The sequence below is a fragment of the Siniperca chuatsi genome, linkage group LG11, assembly GCF_020085105.1.
Source record: "Siniperca chuatsi isolate FFG_IHB_CAS linkage group LG11, ASM2008510v1, whole genome shotgun sequence".
Lineage (NCBI taxonomy): Eukaryota > Metazoa > Chordata > Actinopteri > Centrarchiformes > Sinipercidae > Siniperca > Siniperca chuatsi.
In genome coordinates, this window is record NC_058052.1 from 7,771,806 (window position 1) to 7,788,086 (window position 16,281).

The 16,281-nt window shown below is 39.4% G+C and overlaps 1 protein-coding gene across 5 annotated transcripts in view; it reads left to right on the forward strand.

Moving 5' to 3' along the window:
• Positions 1 to 16,281, forward strand: part of LOC122884820 (regulator of microtubule dynamics protein 2) — a 48,877-nt gene that overhangs the window by 1,174 nt on the left and 31,422 nt on the right. The window contains exons 1-5 of one of the 5 annotated variants that reach the window (XM_044215238.1): positions 1,268 to 1,489; positions 2,885 to 3,339; positions 13,977 to 14,154; positions 14,265 to 14,367; positions 15,448 to 15,508. In XM_044215238.1, coding sequence (XP_044071173.1) covers positions 2,894 to 3,339; positions 13,977 to 14,154; positions 14,265 to 14,367; positions 15,448 to 15,508 — 788 coding nt within the window. In that variant the 5' untranslated portion in view covers positions 1,268 to 1,489; positions 2,885 to 2,893. Of the gene's footprint in view, positions 1 to 1,267; positions 1,490 to 1,575; positions 1,853 to 2,884; positions 3,340 to 13,976; positions 14,155 to 14,264; positions 14,368 to 15,447; positions 15,509 to 16,281 lie in introns of those variants that run through there. The other 4 variants (XM_044215237.1, XM_044215234.1, XM_044215236.1 and 1 more) reach the window with 4 other exon arrangements.

Genomic DNA, 16,281 nt, shown 5'->3' on the forward strand with positions numbered 1-16,281 from the left:
GAAAAAGGGAAGCACTGCAATGTCACTCATTTATAAACTGGACTGGACCAAGAACACTCAAGCTGTTTACAGGAAGGGCCAGAGCCGCCTCTATTTTCTGAGGAGGCTGAGGTCCTTCAACATCTGCCGGACAATGCTGAAGATGTTTTATGAGTCTGTGGTGGCCAGTGCTATCCTGTATGCTGTTGCATGCTGGGGCAGCAGGTTGAAGGTAGCGGATGCCAACAGACTCAACAAACTGATCCGTAAGGCCTGTGACATTGTGGGGGTGGAGCTGGACTCTCTGGCGGTGGTGTCAGAGAGGAGGATGCTGGCTAAACTACACGCCATCTTGGACAGTGTCTCCCACCCACTCCATGATGTGCTGGTCAAACAAAGGAGGACCTTCAGCGGAAGACTCATCCCACCAAAAAGCACCACAGAGCGCCACAGGAAGTCATTCCTGCCTGTGGCCATCAAACTCTTTAACTCCTCCCTCTAAGGGTTAGTCTGTATGACCCTAGGTCACTAAACTGGACATTGATCATTACATCTCTGCCATACTTGAATAACTGTGCAATATTCGGTATTTCGGTATAGGTATTACTCCCATGCAATATTTAGTTTTCCTATGTTAGTTTTTCCTATTTATTGATACTGATAATATATACCTCCATTACTGCTGTGCAGTATCTTAATAATCTCAATAAGCTACACTTAACTCGACAGTATACGCACCACTACTTATTACTTATATTATTACATTGTATTATTATATTGTATTATCATCATCAACCGGTAAACCCACTTGGTACTTCACACTTATTTTATCTTATACTTATACCCACCTGGTACTTAATTTATTTTCTGACCTGTTTTTATAGTGTTTTTATAGTGTATTGTATTATATTTTTTGCTAGTACTTTCTCCTTATTATATTGTATTATCATCATCAACCGGTAAACCCACTTGGTACTTCACACTTATTTTATCTTATACTTATACCCACCTGGTACTTAATTTATTTTCTGACCTGTTTTTATAGTGTTTTTATAGTGTATTGTATTATATTTTTTGCTAGTACTTTCTCCTGTGTGCACTGACGTAAATGAGCTGCTGTAACAAAGAGTTTCCCTTCGGGGATCAATAAAGTATTTCTGATTCTGATTCTGATAACAGACAGTACATTCCGAAAAGCCATTGCAGTCATTGAGCTCATGAGGAAGAGGCAATATCCCCATTTCCCCCATGAGTTTCCAAGGTTGGAGGTCATAATTCACATTAAGTCAACTTAGGATAAGATCTGGATTTTAATGACACATTTATTTTTGCTGTGGATTTGTTTGTGCCAAACTTACAAATAAGACGTAAGTCATTGTGAGGTTGACGCGCATGAAGCCCGGAACGTTTCAATTTGGCGCCTGAGCCCACACGGAATGTTTTGACGGTTACACCAGCGAGCTGTCAAGCCAACAGAAGTGCCTCCCTGCTTAGCTACCTGTGCAGCAAGGTCTCTCATATTTGTCAATTTTGTGTTGATTTAGAAATAACATGTTTATGTAATGTATGTTTAGGTTGTTGTGATACCGTATTGCTGAAAGTGAGCAATTTAATGCGTTCTAACCGTTTAACCTTGGCGAGTAACTTTGTTTTGAGTGTTAGCACAACGTTTGGGGACTGGCGACTTTTAACGTTAGCTAGCTAGCAGCAGACTTTGTTATTGACACCTAACTAACATAATTCATCTTAATAATGAAAATATTAAATTAATAAAGATACCACATGCTCGAGACCCCGGCAGCCATTGAATTTGTCAGTGTGTTCAGGCTTTATTGAGCTGCTCTTACTCTCTGACTGTTGGCTAACACGCTCGGTGAGTGATTAGTATATTGATCCAATTATTTAAGGAGGTTGGCCAGCCATTCTTTACGTAGTTCCTAGTAAACACTATGCTGCAGATAAATGTTTCCAGACAGACACTCGCTTTCTTGTCAGTCGTTTATTACATTAGTTTTCCTTCACTATAGCGGTTGCTTAAGAAACGGGGACTCAAACCCCGAAGCAGGGCAGAAGTAATATGTTGAGTTAAAGGGTATGGCCACTGTACACACAACTCCTGTCGCGTACCAGTATCTCCTGCTGTAGCTAAATATGTTTTTGTTTCGAGGCACATTTCGAGGACACACACAGGGAGCATGATGTCCAAACATAGATAAGAGAATGATGTTTCCTTTTTTAGAGAAGCCACACCTTCCTTCATATTGGATTACTAGTCTCTTTACACTCAATATTTTCTTCAGGTAGTGTTTGAAAACAGTAGAGTCTGTAACTGTAAGGTACCCACTGGCATACACTGCTCCAGTCAGCCATTGAGATTTTCATTGCAGATCATAAGTAACCCCTGTGCTAAAGGTGGAAGGTCACTATCTGACAAATATCTTTTTTCCAGCTGTTTTGTTCCCCCTGCTTTTGTCACTACAATAATAAAACCTAAAAGATGTACACTTCTCTGGTAAATGGACTGTCCAATATTAATATTCATCTAAGTGTCAGCTTACTATGAGTTAAATTTTGTTGAGTCAGTATTAATATTTTACTTAGTATCATCACTTGCTACACTTAGGAACTATGACCACAGCACTGTAATACCTAACTCTAACACAAAATGTTAACAATTGTTAAAGTGAACCCATAACTGGTATCAGTTGATACTGAGTTAAGTATTAATATCATCCGATGGTAAAAGAAAAATCAGTTTTCAGTATTTTCTGACATTACTAATCACTAATCGATGATATACTGTAAATACTTGTTAGTTGTAGCCCCGCATTTTTCATATTTTAATTAGTAAAATGTTTATGAAATTAGTAGCTTAAAACGTGTTATTTCTGTCCGTTCTCTGCAGGCCTGCAGGATGGCCCAGGCAGACAGCAAGGTGCTGGTTCTGGGAGTGTTGGCTGGAGTGGCTGGAATCAGTTTGGCTGTGGTGTGTTACCAGGGCTTTAGGTCACGACGAAGAGCCTCGTGGCCGAGGTTCTCCCTTAACCGCACTAATGAACAGCGGACCGGCGTCACGTTGATGGATGGTCCAGGTCTGCCCAGGGGTCAGGCTGAGGTGCTGGAGCGCCTTGAGGCCCTGATCCAGTGTGTGTCTGAGCTGAAGGATGAGATGAAGTCGTTGAAGAATGCTCTGCCAGTACTGCAGGACCAAGTCAGGGAGGAGCTGAGGGGACGCAGTGAGGCGCGTCGAGCCAGCCCTCTCTGCAGGACCACACCAACACGAAGGAAAAGGGCTGCAGGCACCCTCACTGGGGCCAGAGCTGAGGGTCAGAGCTCAGAGGAAGCAGAAAGTGAGGGAGGGTGAGTACTTTAAAAGCTGGGATGATTGTAGCTGATTGTAATTTCTCAAAAATGTGTCCTGACAGAGGTTCTACCTCAATACGCTCACATGAGATTCTTTCGAAATGTCCAAACTTACTTTTGCTGCAACACATTCTATGGCAGTGATGTGTTTTCCTAAATTTCCTCCATCTGAGCAAGATGGCCACAAAAATGTCATACTGCTCCCCCTTTTTCCTCACCCCCTCACAATGACATACACACACACACACACACACACACACACACACATACAGACGTATATTATAAATGCTTTATTTTAACCCCCCAATTATATTCAAGTTTAGTGGATTCACACACCCACTCACACATTGTCCCTGGCTAACTTGTAAATCAAATATTAATTTCACATGGCATACTTGGACCTTTGATCACAGCCAGTATTTTAGATCGTTACTCCCATGACTCTGATTAATTTGCCAGATCAGCTTGTGCTCAAAGTGCAGTGTCTTCATCACACTTGCCATCTATTTGTACACTAATCAAACACTGTTACATACATGAATATATATGTTTGTCCCAATCTTACATGTACCCTCTATGCTGTTAGGGAACCCATAATGTGCATAAGGGTCTTCTGTGGCTGAGCCGACCCACTGCCCATACACATGAATGGCACAAAAACGTTGTTAAGACCTTGGTGGTTTTTAAATATATATTAGACTTAACAGGGCTCTACAGTGCAAGCAAAAATTTGAGTGTGCAAATGTGAAAAATTATTACACAAACAGAGTGAAACGTCTTCTCTAGTAAAAAAGATCTAGCTGATCACGTCATGCAGGTTCAGGAGTCACATTCTCTCAGTTTAATATTTCATTCATATATCAATCATTTAAGGTTATCAGCATAATAGTTCAGGACCTCCAGTCAGTATTCTACTGTTATTTCAATGTGCCAGATACATGTTTAGTCAACATTTAATATACCCTGCTACAATGAACATTTATTTTACTATATATACAGAACATCTGACACAAAAATGTCTTTTGTGATGACTTCACACTTTCTCACTTTCAAGTTATAGCTACATGTTGTGAAAATTAATTAGGCTTACACTCAAAACGGTTTCAGTCCTCTCACCCTACAGATTATAGCTGAATCTTTTGAGTTGTAGTCATACTTAGTTACTGTAGTTATAGTTAGAACTTTAGTTTCTTCAAAAGTTGAACGCTACACCTGAATGGATTTAGATTTGATAAGCAGGTTCAATACTGAAATCAGATTCTCTAAGCGGATTTGATACTGGATTCAGATTGGATAAAATGCTATCAAACCCCACCACTAATTGCAGTGCCTCACAAGAATTAGCAGCCTCTTTGCTGTTTGAAAAGCGAAATTGTGACTATTCAAACATAAATTTTTTAATGTCTAGGAAAAAAAGTCTTTTTGATTGTTGCCGCCATGCCAAAATTGCAGCACGATCTAGTTCTGTTCTAGTGGACTGGTACAATATCAGTAGGTCGTATGTAACTGCAGTTGCTGCCTATCATGACTTTGGAATTAATTAGTTTTTACATTCCTATCATAAATAATAATTACGCATTCATATAGTAAACATGCATAAGAGTTCTCCCTTTGTGACTAACACGATAAAGAATAAGGTTTTCACAGAAGTGGATTTGCGGTGCATGACTGCATGTACTGTAGGTAGTCCACTAATTTAAACAAAAGAGTATGAAATCATTGTACTATTTTTTTTATTAATATTAAAGTATGAAGTTTCTCTAACCAATGATTAGTTCACCTAGCTGTGAACATCACAGGGAAATAAGTACGTAACTGAGGGTGTGTGAAATCCAGTAAGTCAGTGAAAGGAACTTGTATGATAGCGTGTCGGTGAAAGTTGTTTCTTGCTCTACAAAGGCTAATTTTACCAGATGAAAAGGGAGTTTGTGGTTCTTTAGATTTGAAGTCAGATCAGTAATATCAAAATGTGGCGACTCATGAAATGCACCATTTTATATGCTTAACATTTGTACTTTAATCAAGTTTAGAGTCTGGCTCATCACATATTATATTGACATATGTAAATTCATGCTAATATTAAATAATTGCAACTTTTCAGGTCATCGTGCTGAAACCGTGCTTGTAATAATGTAGAATCCGTGTCATCATTACATAGTTTGTCCAGCAGACTCCACTGTTTACAATACTTAGCTGCTGCTCATGAGTTGGCACAGTATAACAGCTGAGCAGATGTTGGTGTAAAGGGTTTTAAAGTAGCTGCAAATATTTGCCTCTCGTACGTATCTTTGTTACATTCTTGTGATCACAAACATTATATGCATTTACATGGATATTGGCAGAATCTTTTTTCTGTGAATTATTATGATCAGCTTCAGCCACAAAATTTTATGAGGCTCTAGTCATTCAGGGTTCCCACTGGTCCTTGAAATCCATGAATCCGTTTGTGAATTTGAGGAGGGGGAAATCAAGGCCTTGGAAGTTTTTGAAAATAGACATAAATAGACATGGGTCATTGAAAGTGCTTGTATTTATATATTTTGTGCAATAATCGAAATTTAAGTTCTTTTGATATAATTTTTTAACTTATCACTGTAACAAGCCTCTCTCTTTTTTATTGTTGTCTGTGAGCTTCTGTAAAGCCTGCTAGTTCTCATTATAAAAATTCTCAGTGTCGTAACAGTAATCAGCCTTGATCTATGTCTTAAACTATGCCGTGTTGGGTCCTTGAATTTGAGGGAATTAGGCCTGGAAAATCCTTGAATTTGATGTTTAAGAAGGTGTGAGAACCATGAAATTTCTTAATGTAAATAATTCCAGGTGATAAACATAAGATAGATAAACAACTGATTGGTCTCAACAGGTGGCAAACTTTAAATTGATTTCACTTTAAATTGCCACTTTATCAATCTTAGGTGTTCATCAGTATGTGATTCTAAACTCTTGTGACCCTCCTACTTACTAGTTAAACTCACTTACTCATTTTATGTGCTAAATTATAGTTATGACAGTATGTACATTTGCCTCAGGTGCTGCAGAGAACAGCAGACTAATCAAGTACCACATGCCCAGTCATCCACCTCCATCCTCAGCCAAATGCCTTGAACTCATGCCAACCTTAGATAACATAAACAACAGATGTGTTTCTTTTGAATGGACTATCATTTTAAATCTCATCTCATAAAAACAAATATCACCTGTTAAATGATGATGATGATTAAGCCAAGGCTTAAATGTTTTCAACAGTCAGGCAGACTTTAGTTTTTGTTGGACATCAAATCAGAGAACGCTGAGTTTGGATATTGTCGCACATGGAGATCTGTGCAAGGACTTGGATTGACATTTTGTCTGTCGCTCAAGTACTTAACCTGGACTGACCTATGCTTCATTTGTGTAGGAGGTAGAGTATGTGAAGTGGCAAAAGACATAATAACTCTGAGTGCAGCTGCTTTCACATGGTAACCACACAGTTTTTAGGTGTGCAGTGAACCTTAGATCAGAGCTGTACAGCTCCTCTCCATCTCTGTTACTGTCCTTGCAATGATTAATCAATTGCCTTGGAGCAATTTTTTACAACTACAACAACATGTAGGCCAACTGAATATCAAGTGCACCCTGGATAATTAATCAGTGTTGTGTTTTACCGTCTGTGTCCCCTAAGAATCACATTCCATGCAAAGGTTGGGTTGAACTTTTTTTGTTTGTTTTTACCAGGAAAGAAGCCATTTGTTATGTAATGTTTGAGATACTTGAGATAATTCAGATGCAACCAGATACATGAATTACGAACTTTTTTCATTATTATTTACTTGGCAAAATGTGTGACACAGTGACGTAGAACCGGCATGAAAAGTGCTGATATCACACTAAAACTGTTTCAGGTTATGTGCGTTTGTTAGCATTGGAAGTAAGAGAGCTCATAGACAGGTAAGAACATCATGTATGAGTCTTCTTTCATGATGGATTTCAGGTCGACCTACCTCTACTTATGCTACCATCGCCCTCCTCATTGGTTAGAGGAGCAGATGGAAGTGTAAGACCGCCTTCTAGCAGATATGGTTCACAGGTTTTGAGTGACAGGCGTCGGCCGCATCAAATGCTGTTAATTACAGCCTGGGTTATTATGCTTTAAAAGAAATCACACCACGCACACACCTCCCATAATTAAAGAGCCTTTCCTGCCGCTCTGTTATTTGTATGAGCAGAGGGTGTGGGGGTTAGTGGGAATGGTGCAGTGAGGAAATTTCAGCCCCTTAGGGAATGTGTAGCATTCCCCCAGAGGAGCCAGTGACTGTACACCCCTAATCCTCACATCCATTTAAAGGGCTCTTCATGTCTATTCGGCTGGCTTGGAAATGTTTGGAACACAATATCTCCATAAGAGCCGTGATGCTATGGGTTGGGTAACGGTTATTGCATGTTGTTGAAATCTAAAGCCTTTAGAATACATTTAAGATTAGCGAGATTAGTACATTTATTGCTTGGTGCAAAATGTAAGTTTGCAAACATCTCAATTCATTTTGCTGCCTCAAAAACCTGAAGAAGCCATGTTTAGGCATTGCATACTATCAGTTCTTGTAACAATCAGCAACTGATTTAATAAATAAAAAAAAAACACATCTTCAATTGTATAGTTTACTAAACTTATGAAAATACAGCTTTATTGGGGCAGCAGATTTCCAAAAGGGGGCATCATGCAAGTGTGAACAAGGCCTTCAACAAATCCTACAGCAAGCCCTGCTGCAGAACATGATAGATACACATCATGAATAGGAAAGGGCTTGTGTTTATACCTTTCTGCAGCTGATTTCTTTTGCAAGCTTAATGGTTTTCTAACAATGTTTTTTGTAGTTGCATAATTACAGTTGATTGATAAAAAATATATATAAATTATTATTTTTATATTATTATTATTTCTATAAATCAATGTTTGCATAGATATTTCAAGTGTGACTAGTGTCGTCAAATTGTCTGATAAGACAGTCCAGCTCCAACCTGAGTCTGTGTAATGATGCATATTACTTCTGCAGAAATGTTCACAAATAACAGAACAATTAGTGTGACATATAGTCAAAATTATGGAGCAGGGTAGTGTCGATCAAAACAGGGAACATGTCGACCCAGCCACGGAAAGGTTGGAAGTTCCAGCTGTTTATTCCATTGACTCCTCGTGTGTCACAACGGCCTCCTCAGAGCTACCTCTCTGCAGGTAAGGAGTCCCATCAATCACCCTGTCTGTGTGCCAAGCTGTCAGAGGCCTCATTTAAAAGTGTTTTGTAGGAACTTGTAAATCCTTGAACAGTTCCCACTGAGTTTATTCACATCACGTCTCTGTAGCTCAAGGACATTATCACTTCTTTTTTCCTTTTCCAAAAAATAGCATTTATGATATTGGATAGTTGTTGATTTAAGCAGATTTAAGCAGGAGTTTTGTTTAGAGACGGGCAAGCCTGATCAACACACACAGAAATGTTTAGAAAGAGAAAAGGGAGCTCATTGTCTACTTTGTGATTAAAAGCTTTAGTCTAACTTCCCTGTGACGTCATGGTACGTGTTGCTCCGCAGCTGTCCGTATCCAAGACATTCACATCTATATCCTCAGATTCATACTTTGATGAAAGGCGTTTAGCCGAACAAACACAATTATTGAATTGTGTACAATGTATACAGTACACACAGAGCAGAAGTGTTCAGCTGTCTGATGCGTCCACAGTCACCGTGGTCGGCCTCTGACCTACGATATATCTGTCGAGTTTGACTCTGACCACCCACATCTCCCGTTCATGTTTGCTAATGGCCAACGCTGGCTTTTCTATGATCCTACAACCTTAAGTGCAAGAGGCTCCTTCATTTCAATTTTGGGATCAATGAAATGTTGATCTTGCTCCCTGAATTGTTTGTCCTGTTTTCTGTGATACATTAAAGTGGCTAGCATCAGTATCTTTTTATATTAGCAACAGATCACATGACTAGTTGTATGTGAAATGGGTCACTTTCAGTAATGAACCCACAGAGAATTATCATCTGACTCTGCAGTTCCTTTCAGCTGGATGGAGTGTTTTAGTATCTATTAGTTCATTGTTTTGGTTTTTGGGTCCACAACTTTTCTGTTTTGGTTCACTCTCACTGCTCCAATAGTTTTCATGAACAATATGAACTATTGGGTGTCCTTGGATGCCTAGCTAGCTTGACTTATCTGTTATTACCATTATTAGAGGAGTACAACTATGTCTCTTTTTCTTTCATATTTCTTTTCTGTTTCTTACTCATTTCTTGAGTTTCATTCTCTGTAAGGGAGGCGTCGTCCCACCTCCTGTTCAGATGCATTTCTTGTATTGCATTGATATTTGTCAGATGCATTGTTTGCCTTTTGACAAAATTACAAGCCAAACATCATTTGTATACAGTTGGGTACAGCCCAGAATTTCCAAACTTGTTTCTTCCTCCTGCTATTTTAGAAACAAAGTCTTACAACATCCTAACAGAAGTGCTATTTAAGGTTGCCTAGTAAAAATGAAACTAGTGTGATGGCAGGAACATGCAACATGAATTATTGCATTCATCATGACTTGTAGTGTCATTGTGTGTCTGTGACAAATGAATGTCACAGACGCACGGTTATTTTTCACCCACATGTTTTTTTTCCGCCTGTATTACTTACCATGACAAAGGGTGGCTTAGTTAGAATGCCAGTGTTGTTGTCAGTTAGGTAGGTTCAGCAGCTGATCAGTGGGAACGTGGGAGTTAACAATTAAAGAGTCAATCCCTGCCCAGCCTTTGGGGGGGATAGAGAATAAATAACTGGACTCCCTCCAGTCAGTCAGCCATTGTTGTAGAGCAGGCTTTCATTGGTCCTGTCACCACAGCTGCACAGAATGAATAAGCTGGCCTGCATGTTCCAAGGCCCGGTGAAGTTGGGATGGTAACTCGGGTTTGTTTTGAATGGTGTAACCGTGGAGACTACCATTGCTAAGCTCTATTGAGAGATCCCTTCATTGCCCCTTGGGGTCTGTATACTGTGGCTGATCTCCTCTAGTCAGCACACAGCTTGTTGAAAATGAAGGTTAAAGCTTTCCCGTCTTTAACTTTACATAGTACGTAGAGTGTTACAAGGTTGGACACAGCATGGGTAGATGTATTGTACTGTTTCTTGTCACTGAATACAACTGGAAGATAAAACCATATGTTGCAGTGGACTGTGTTTATACAAGTAACAGATTTACTGATTCTGGTATAATGAGTTTTGCTTATTATTCAGGAATTTCTTTCAATCGTCAGTGTTAAAATACCTCTAGTATGTTAGAATAGGATGTGTTTCCATAGAGTTAAGTGGTCTATCAAACAATTTAAAGATGTCATATGGGGCTCTGGGAAATTGTCATGGGAATTTTTCACAATTTTCTTACATTTTATTGACAAAATATCGACTAAATGGTCAATCAGTGAATTTAAAAAATAACCGCAATTGGCAAATGTGTTGTATTTTTATTTGCAGATGATTAATCGATTTATCAAAATTGTCAGATTGTCTGCCGATTAACCACTTTCTGTACTACAAAGTTAATGTCTGAATGGGCCACAGGTGTCAATGACCACGACCAATGTCAACCTCCACTAAATCTGCACACTGAGTATCAGATCATTGCCCTATCTCTCTGTTTTATGTGCTTCCACTGCTGTTTGTCATTAGAACAAGTATTAAATGGTTTTTTCTGCCCATCTGCGTGCAGAAAATATCGTGTGAGTCATAGGAGGGCCTGCTGATAGCCTATATTATGTACCTAGTCAGTGTTGAAATGCTAATGACAATATTTAGACTTGTTCTTTCAGAGCTGTGCACTACTAGTAACATTACAAGGATAAAAATGGTTCCTGCACAAACGTATATACACTACATAAACACACAGTAATACAAATAGATCCTTAGCTTCTTTTTCTTTCAACTCAAGTGAGTCATGAGCCGTGGAATGGCGTGACAGGAATGCGCTGATCACTCAATACACTGCTGCCCGTCTCTCCAGCTCCACTGAGTAAATAACTGTAGGGAGGGAGGGAAAACAGACTGCTGAATGAATAAAAGGACAAAAGGATGAATGAATTAGAGAATGAATGAATGAATGACACAAGTCCAATAATGTGGTTGTCTTGTTATAGTTAAAAGCCAGGCCTGTTTGTTGCAAGGCAGTGCTCTATAATATGGTGTGGGCAGACAAAATCGGAAGACCACAACAGTCAAAGTAAACACAAAAGCACATCCATTTGGATTTTTTTAAGCTGGGGTGTATTGGCCAATAAATGGTTTGAGGCTTGCCTGCAGGTTTTAGGGTTTACTCAGGGGTTAGTGCAGAGAGGGGGATTGTAGAAAGGCTTTGGCACACTATCTCAAAATTACGGAATAAAAACAGATGGAGATTAAAATAAAGGTACTGTAAAGTCTAGTTTCTCTTACGGTTACAGTGATTCTCCATTTCCTACTAAGCTACTGGATTTGAATGAAGTACATTCCTATGGGTCACAGAGTTCTCACTTTATATCACTTAATGTCTCAAAATATTTGAACTACCTGCTAATGCTTCCATCAAACTCACATTAATTGGTCTTAAAAATGTTGATCTTGACCAATCTTGTAACTTCTGAAAGAAGATAACACAATCTCCCTTTTACAAATGAAAAGAGAAATTAACAAGTAGTAAAACACACCCTAGCTCAGTTTAACAGTCAGGGGTTTTGGCGCCACATCCTTACTCGGTCTGGTATGATCGGTAGCTTATGGTGGCTAATATTAGATAATGTTTGCAAACTTTAGCTAGATATTGCTGTGTAACTGACATTATTGAGTCAGCTCCCTAACATTAGGACTCTTATCTACTTGTTATACTATGTTTTAGCATTTACATAGGCTACAGTTACATAGGCTCGCTTTAAACCAAATTAACTGATGTTTTAGCCACTTGGGGGCAGAGGAAACAAGTCATTTGATCCATTGTTTATTTAATATATCGGCTTTAAAGCAGATTTATTTTCAGTTAAACAAGAACCCTGACATATTATCACCTTTTAAGTTGATATGGTGAACTTGTTAGCTAACAGTTGCTTATTTACACACGCAGGCAACACAGAGCAACATTATATTCACTCTCCTTTTAGCTAGTTTTGCTCTCCACCAACTATGGAGAGAAATGTCAGGCTGTTTAGCTAAATACTCCACTATGTTCACCAGCTAGTCGCTATCTTTGTCTGTCTGCTGTTTGGTGCTGGACAGGCAGCGTACAGTGGGTTTTTAGAGCTATTTTGCTGACAACAGCTGCCTGGTGCTGAAAAGTACACGAGTGATCTTAAACAGTACGTTTGCGGGCCATAAAACCAAAATAATGAGCTGAAATAAGGTGAATTGCTCCGTAGAGCTGAGGGGAAGTGCAGAGTCGGGTTATAATTTTCTGAGAGTTCATCACTATGAACAAAACCTTTCACATACACATGTGAACCATTCTTTATATAAAATTATGAAATAGCTGCTTTAAAGCAGATTTATTTTCATTTAAATTAGAATACATTTGATGGTAACGGACAACATAACATTGTATTCTGTAAAATGATCTCAGCCACACCATCACAGCTTAATTTGTGTTGTTGGCTTTGTCAGCCGTGGTGCGTTATTCTTGACAGTTCCTTTCTTGATTGAAGAAAATCTCTGCAGCTCAAATGCCCTCATATTACTCCTGTAATCACAGCATTCAGGGTTGAAGGTGTGTGTTGTGTGGTGGAGTCAGGAAGCAGCCTCTGGCATGAGGCACCTGTTGGGTCCATCGTGTTTCTGTCTGTGGCCCGTTCTGACAGATTCCCCCAGAACCATGGCTCGCAGCCCAAAATATTCCCTTAACCACCAATGACGCACATGCAGCCACTGCCAACACTTAATAGAGGCTTTTCATATTTTCACCCTTGTCAATCGCTTTCATTTTTACCTATACCATTAATATGGCTGCTTTTTTACTGCTGCTTCTTAAGTGTTAGCTTATGGTGTTTGTACATACTTATAATGGTTGAAACGGCACCATAAAACATCTAATGCGAGTGTTGCGTGCCTCACCCCGACAAACAAGTCTCCCTGTGTTCGTGGAAAAGCCTTCAGGTATCCACGTTAAGACGTCAAAAGTTTCTTAACTTTATAAAAAAATTAAGTGACCCACTTATGTAAACAAACCCTGTGCCATTTGTGTGTAAACAGGCAGTAAAGATTTATCCTTTATAATCAGCACCTGGCAGAAATTCTGGTTGTAAAAATGCTCGTTAAGACAGGATTTTGATTGATCTGAAAAACTCCTCAGCTGATGTGTTTTCATTCCACCTCACAATTAGAAGATGGTTTTATAGTGAGTTACCGGGACACAGGCCATCGTCTTGTAATTCAGGGAAACTGGCAACATTAAGGCTGTTTATTGATGCTTCCTGAGGCCAAGTTGCACATCTTGCTGATGGCAGGATGGAGACAGTCTGGCCTGCTGATTGGAACCACCTAGGAATTCAGTTCTAATCCACATCAGTAAAGTTTAATTGCACATGCTGACAGCAGACTGATGCTACACCTTTTCTTTTACCAACACGTTGTGCTGTGTCTTTGTTTGTGCTTCCAGGTATATGACTGCATTGACAGACTCTGAGGAAGAAGAGCTAAGTGATGCAGAACAGAGGGATGAAGAACAACCTGCAGACAAGTTGTCTGTCCTCCTTGAGAGGATTGACCGTTTGCATCAGGGCTCTGAATCTGACAAAAGAGAAAGTCTCAACCTCCTTTTGGAGCAGAGAGAGGAGGTGTGTTAAATGTGTTGTTAACTCCCTGCATAAATTAAATTGATAGATCTTACTAGTCCTGTAGCTCAATACAGAGCAGTATATTTTAACACTTTGATGTATTTCTGTAGTTTGGACAGAACTCAACATTTCTTTGGCGGCTAAGCCGAGCTTACTGTGATGTTCATGACATCAGCTCCACTCTGGAGGAGAAGAAGACCCATGCAGAAACCGGTAATCTACTAAACCTTGTGTTATACCTCATTGGCCACACATCCCACTCTGGATGTCTGTATTCCAGAGTCAATTAGTTTAAGTTGTTGCCCCACAATGAATTAGCAGAAACAATGTTTAACAACTTACAAATTGTCTGTGGAACTTGCCTGATTGTATTACATACAGTACATATCCCTGTTATATGTATGTAACATAGCGCTGATGCTAAATGAACAACACCTGTTGTTGTGGAAAGGGCAGTGTGCATCAACTGACAAATATCAAAATTGATATCGTACAGTCTGACACAGATTGTGACCAAGATTTTGTGAGAGCTTTCAGAGACAAAGTTTTTTGATAATCAATTGCCCCCTGAATTAACAGATTGAAATTGCTATAGAGAAAATGTATTCCACATAATGTAAATAGGTTATGCACTCAACAAAGACGACACCTTACACTGTTAAAGTCAACTTCATGATGACAAAACATTTTTCTCGGTGATCTCCCACATGCTCTTTAAAAGCAGGGTACAAGGACTTTCCGTGCTTGTCTCGTGTTACACTGTAAGACTTTGTACGGTTGTACGGTTGCTTTTTTCTTCAAACAGAGGCTGTTTTGTGATTCTACTGAAGATCAGACTGGATTGACCTGTTTCTCTGTAATCCTTCCTCATCAATGTACCTCTTATCAGAGCTGGCCAGGTGCTTCCTGCAAAGACACCTGTGTCAAAGCAATTGACAGTGTTAGAGACATGGCTATTTAAAGCAACAGGGCATCATATTTAACATTCATTTAGATATTAATAGAGCAGATGGAATGAAACACTTTCCACTGAGTGATGAAGGATTTAAAACTGAGCTCTCTTCTTGGATTTCATTTACTGCATCACTTCTGTTTTTATTGCAGCGCCAGGTGATGTTGCTTGATTTATGTATATCCTGTTGTGTTTTCTCAGTCAACACACCCCTTGACTCTACTAATCCACGCTCTCTTCTTTTGTTGCCTGAACAAGAATGTCCGGGGTGAATTGTGCGTGTTGAATTTGTGTTTCAGTGGTGCATCATTATCTGTTGTCTGTCTTTTCTTTCCTCTTAGGGAAGAAAGTTGGTGAGGAGGCAGTGAGCCTGAACCCTACATGTCCTGAAAGTCATCAGTGGTAGGAGTTGTTTCCTTCCTTCCACATGTCATCATTTAAAAGCTACTCTTTGTTCTGTTTAATAAAGTCTTTAGAGTGGCCATTTCAAAAGCAAATCAATCAAGGATACTTGAATATGCAGTTTGATGGCATGTGACTTGCTGTCATAAGCCCCATTATGTGAATCACTTATGGTTGAATTCTAATCCAGTTAAACTTTTTCATTAAATGCTATGAGACAGAATGAAAGCATAAACACAGGTACTTTCCCCAGATGAGAGGTGTTGGGTCGGCCTGGAGCAGCTGTTCCTCAGTGTCTGAATGGATGTTTGACTCCATTTCTTTGAGCAGTTTAGCAAGTATAACTTGAATGAGGAACATCTCAGAAAGCCCACATGGATAAAAGACAGAGTGACTTAAATGTGAAGTTTACTCACATTTAAACAGACTGGAAAATGCAAAGAAAAGTGCATGTTTTGTGAAACGAGTCAAATAGTGGTTTTCAGCAGAGCATTACTGCGTGCTTTGTAGACATGCATGTTTGTGAGATAATAGTAGCTTACCTTCCAAACATCTCCTTCCTGCAGATCACCCCCTCAGCCACCTGATAGCATCACATCCAGTTTTAGGAATGTAAACACGGCCTAGGTTAACTTTGCCCAGATAGACTGATGGTTACACTGGAATAACTTGTGATAAATGATCTTCTGTTATTGCAGTTGCTGTTCCTGTATGTTAGTGGTTGCTTCACAGCACGAGCTGTACATATTTACAGCTGTAGATATTCAATGCTT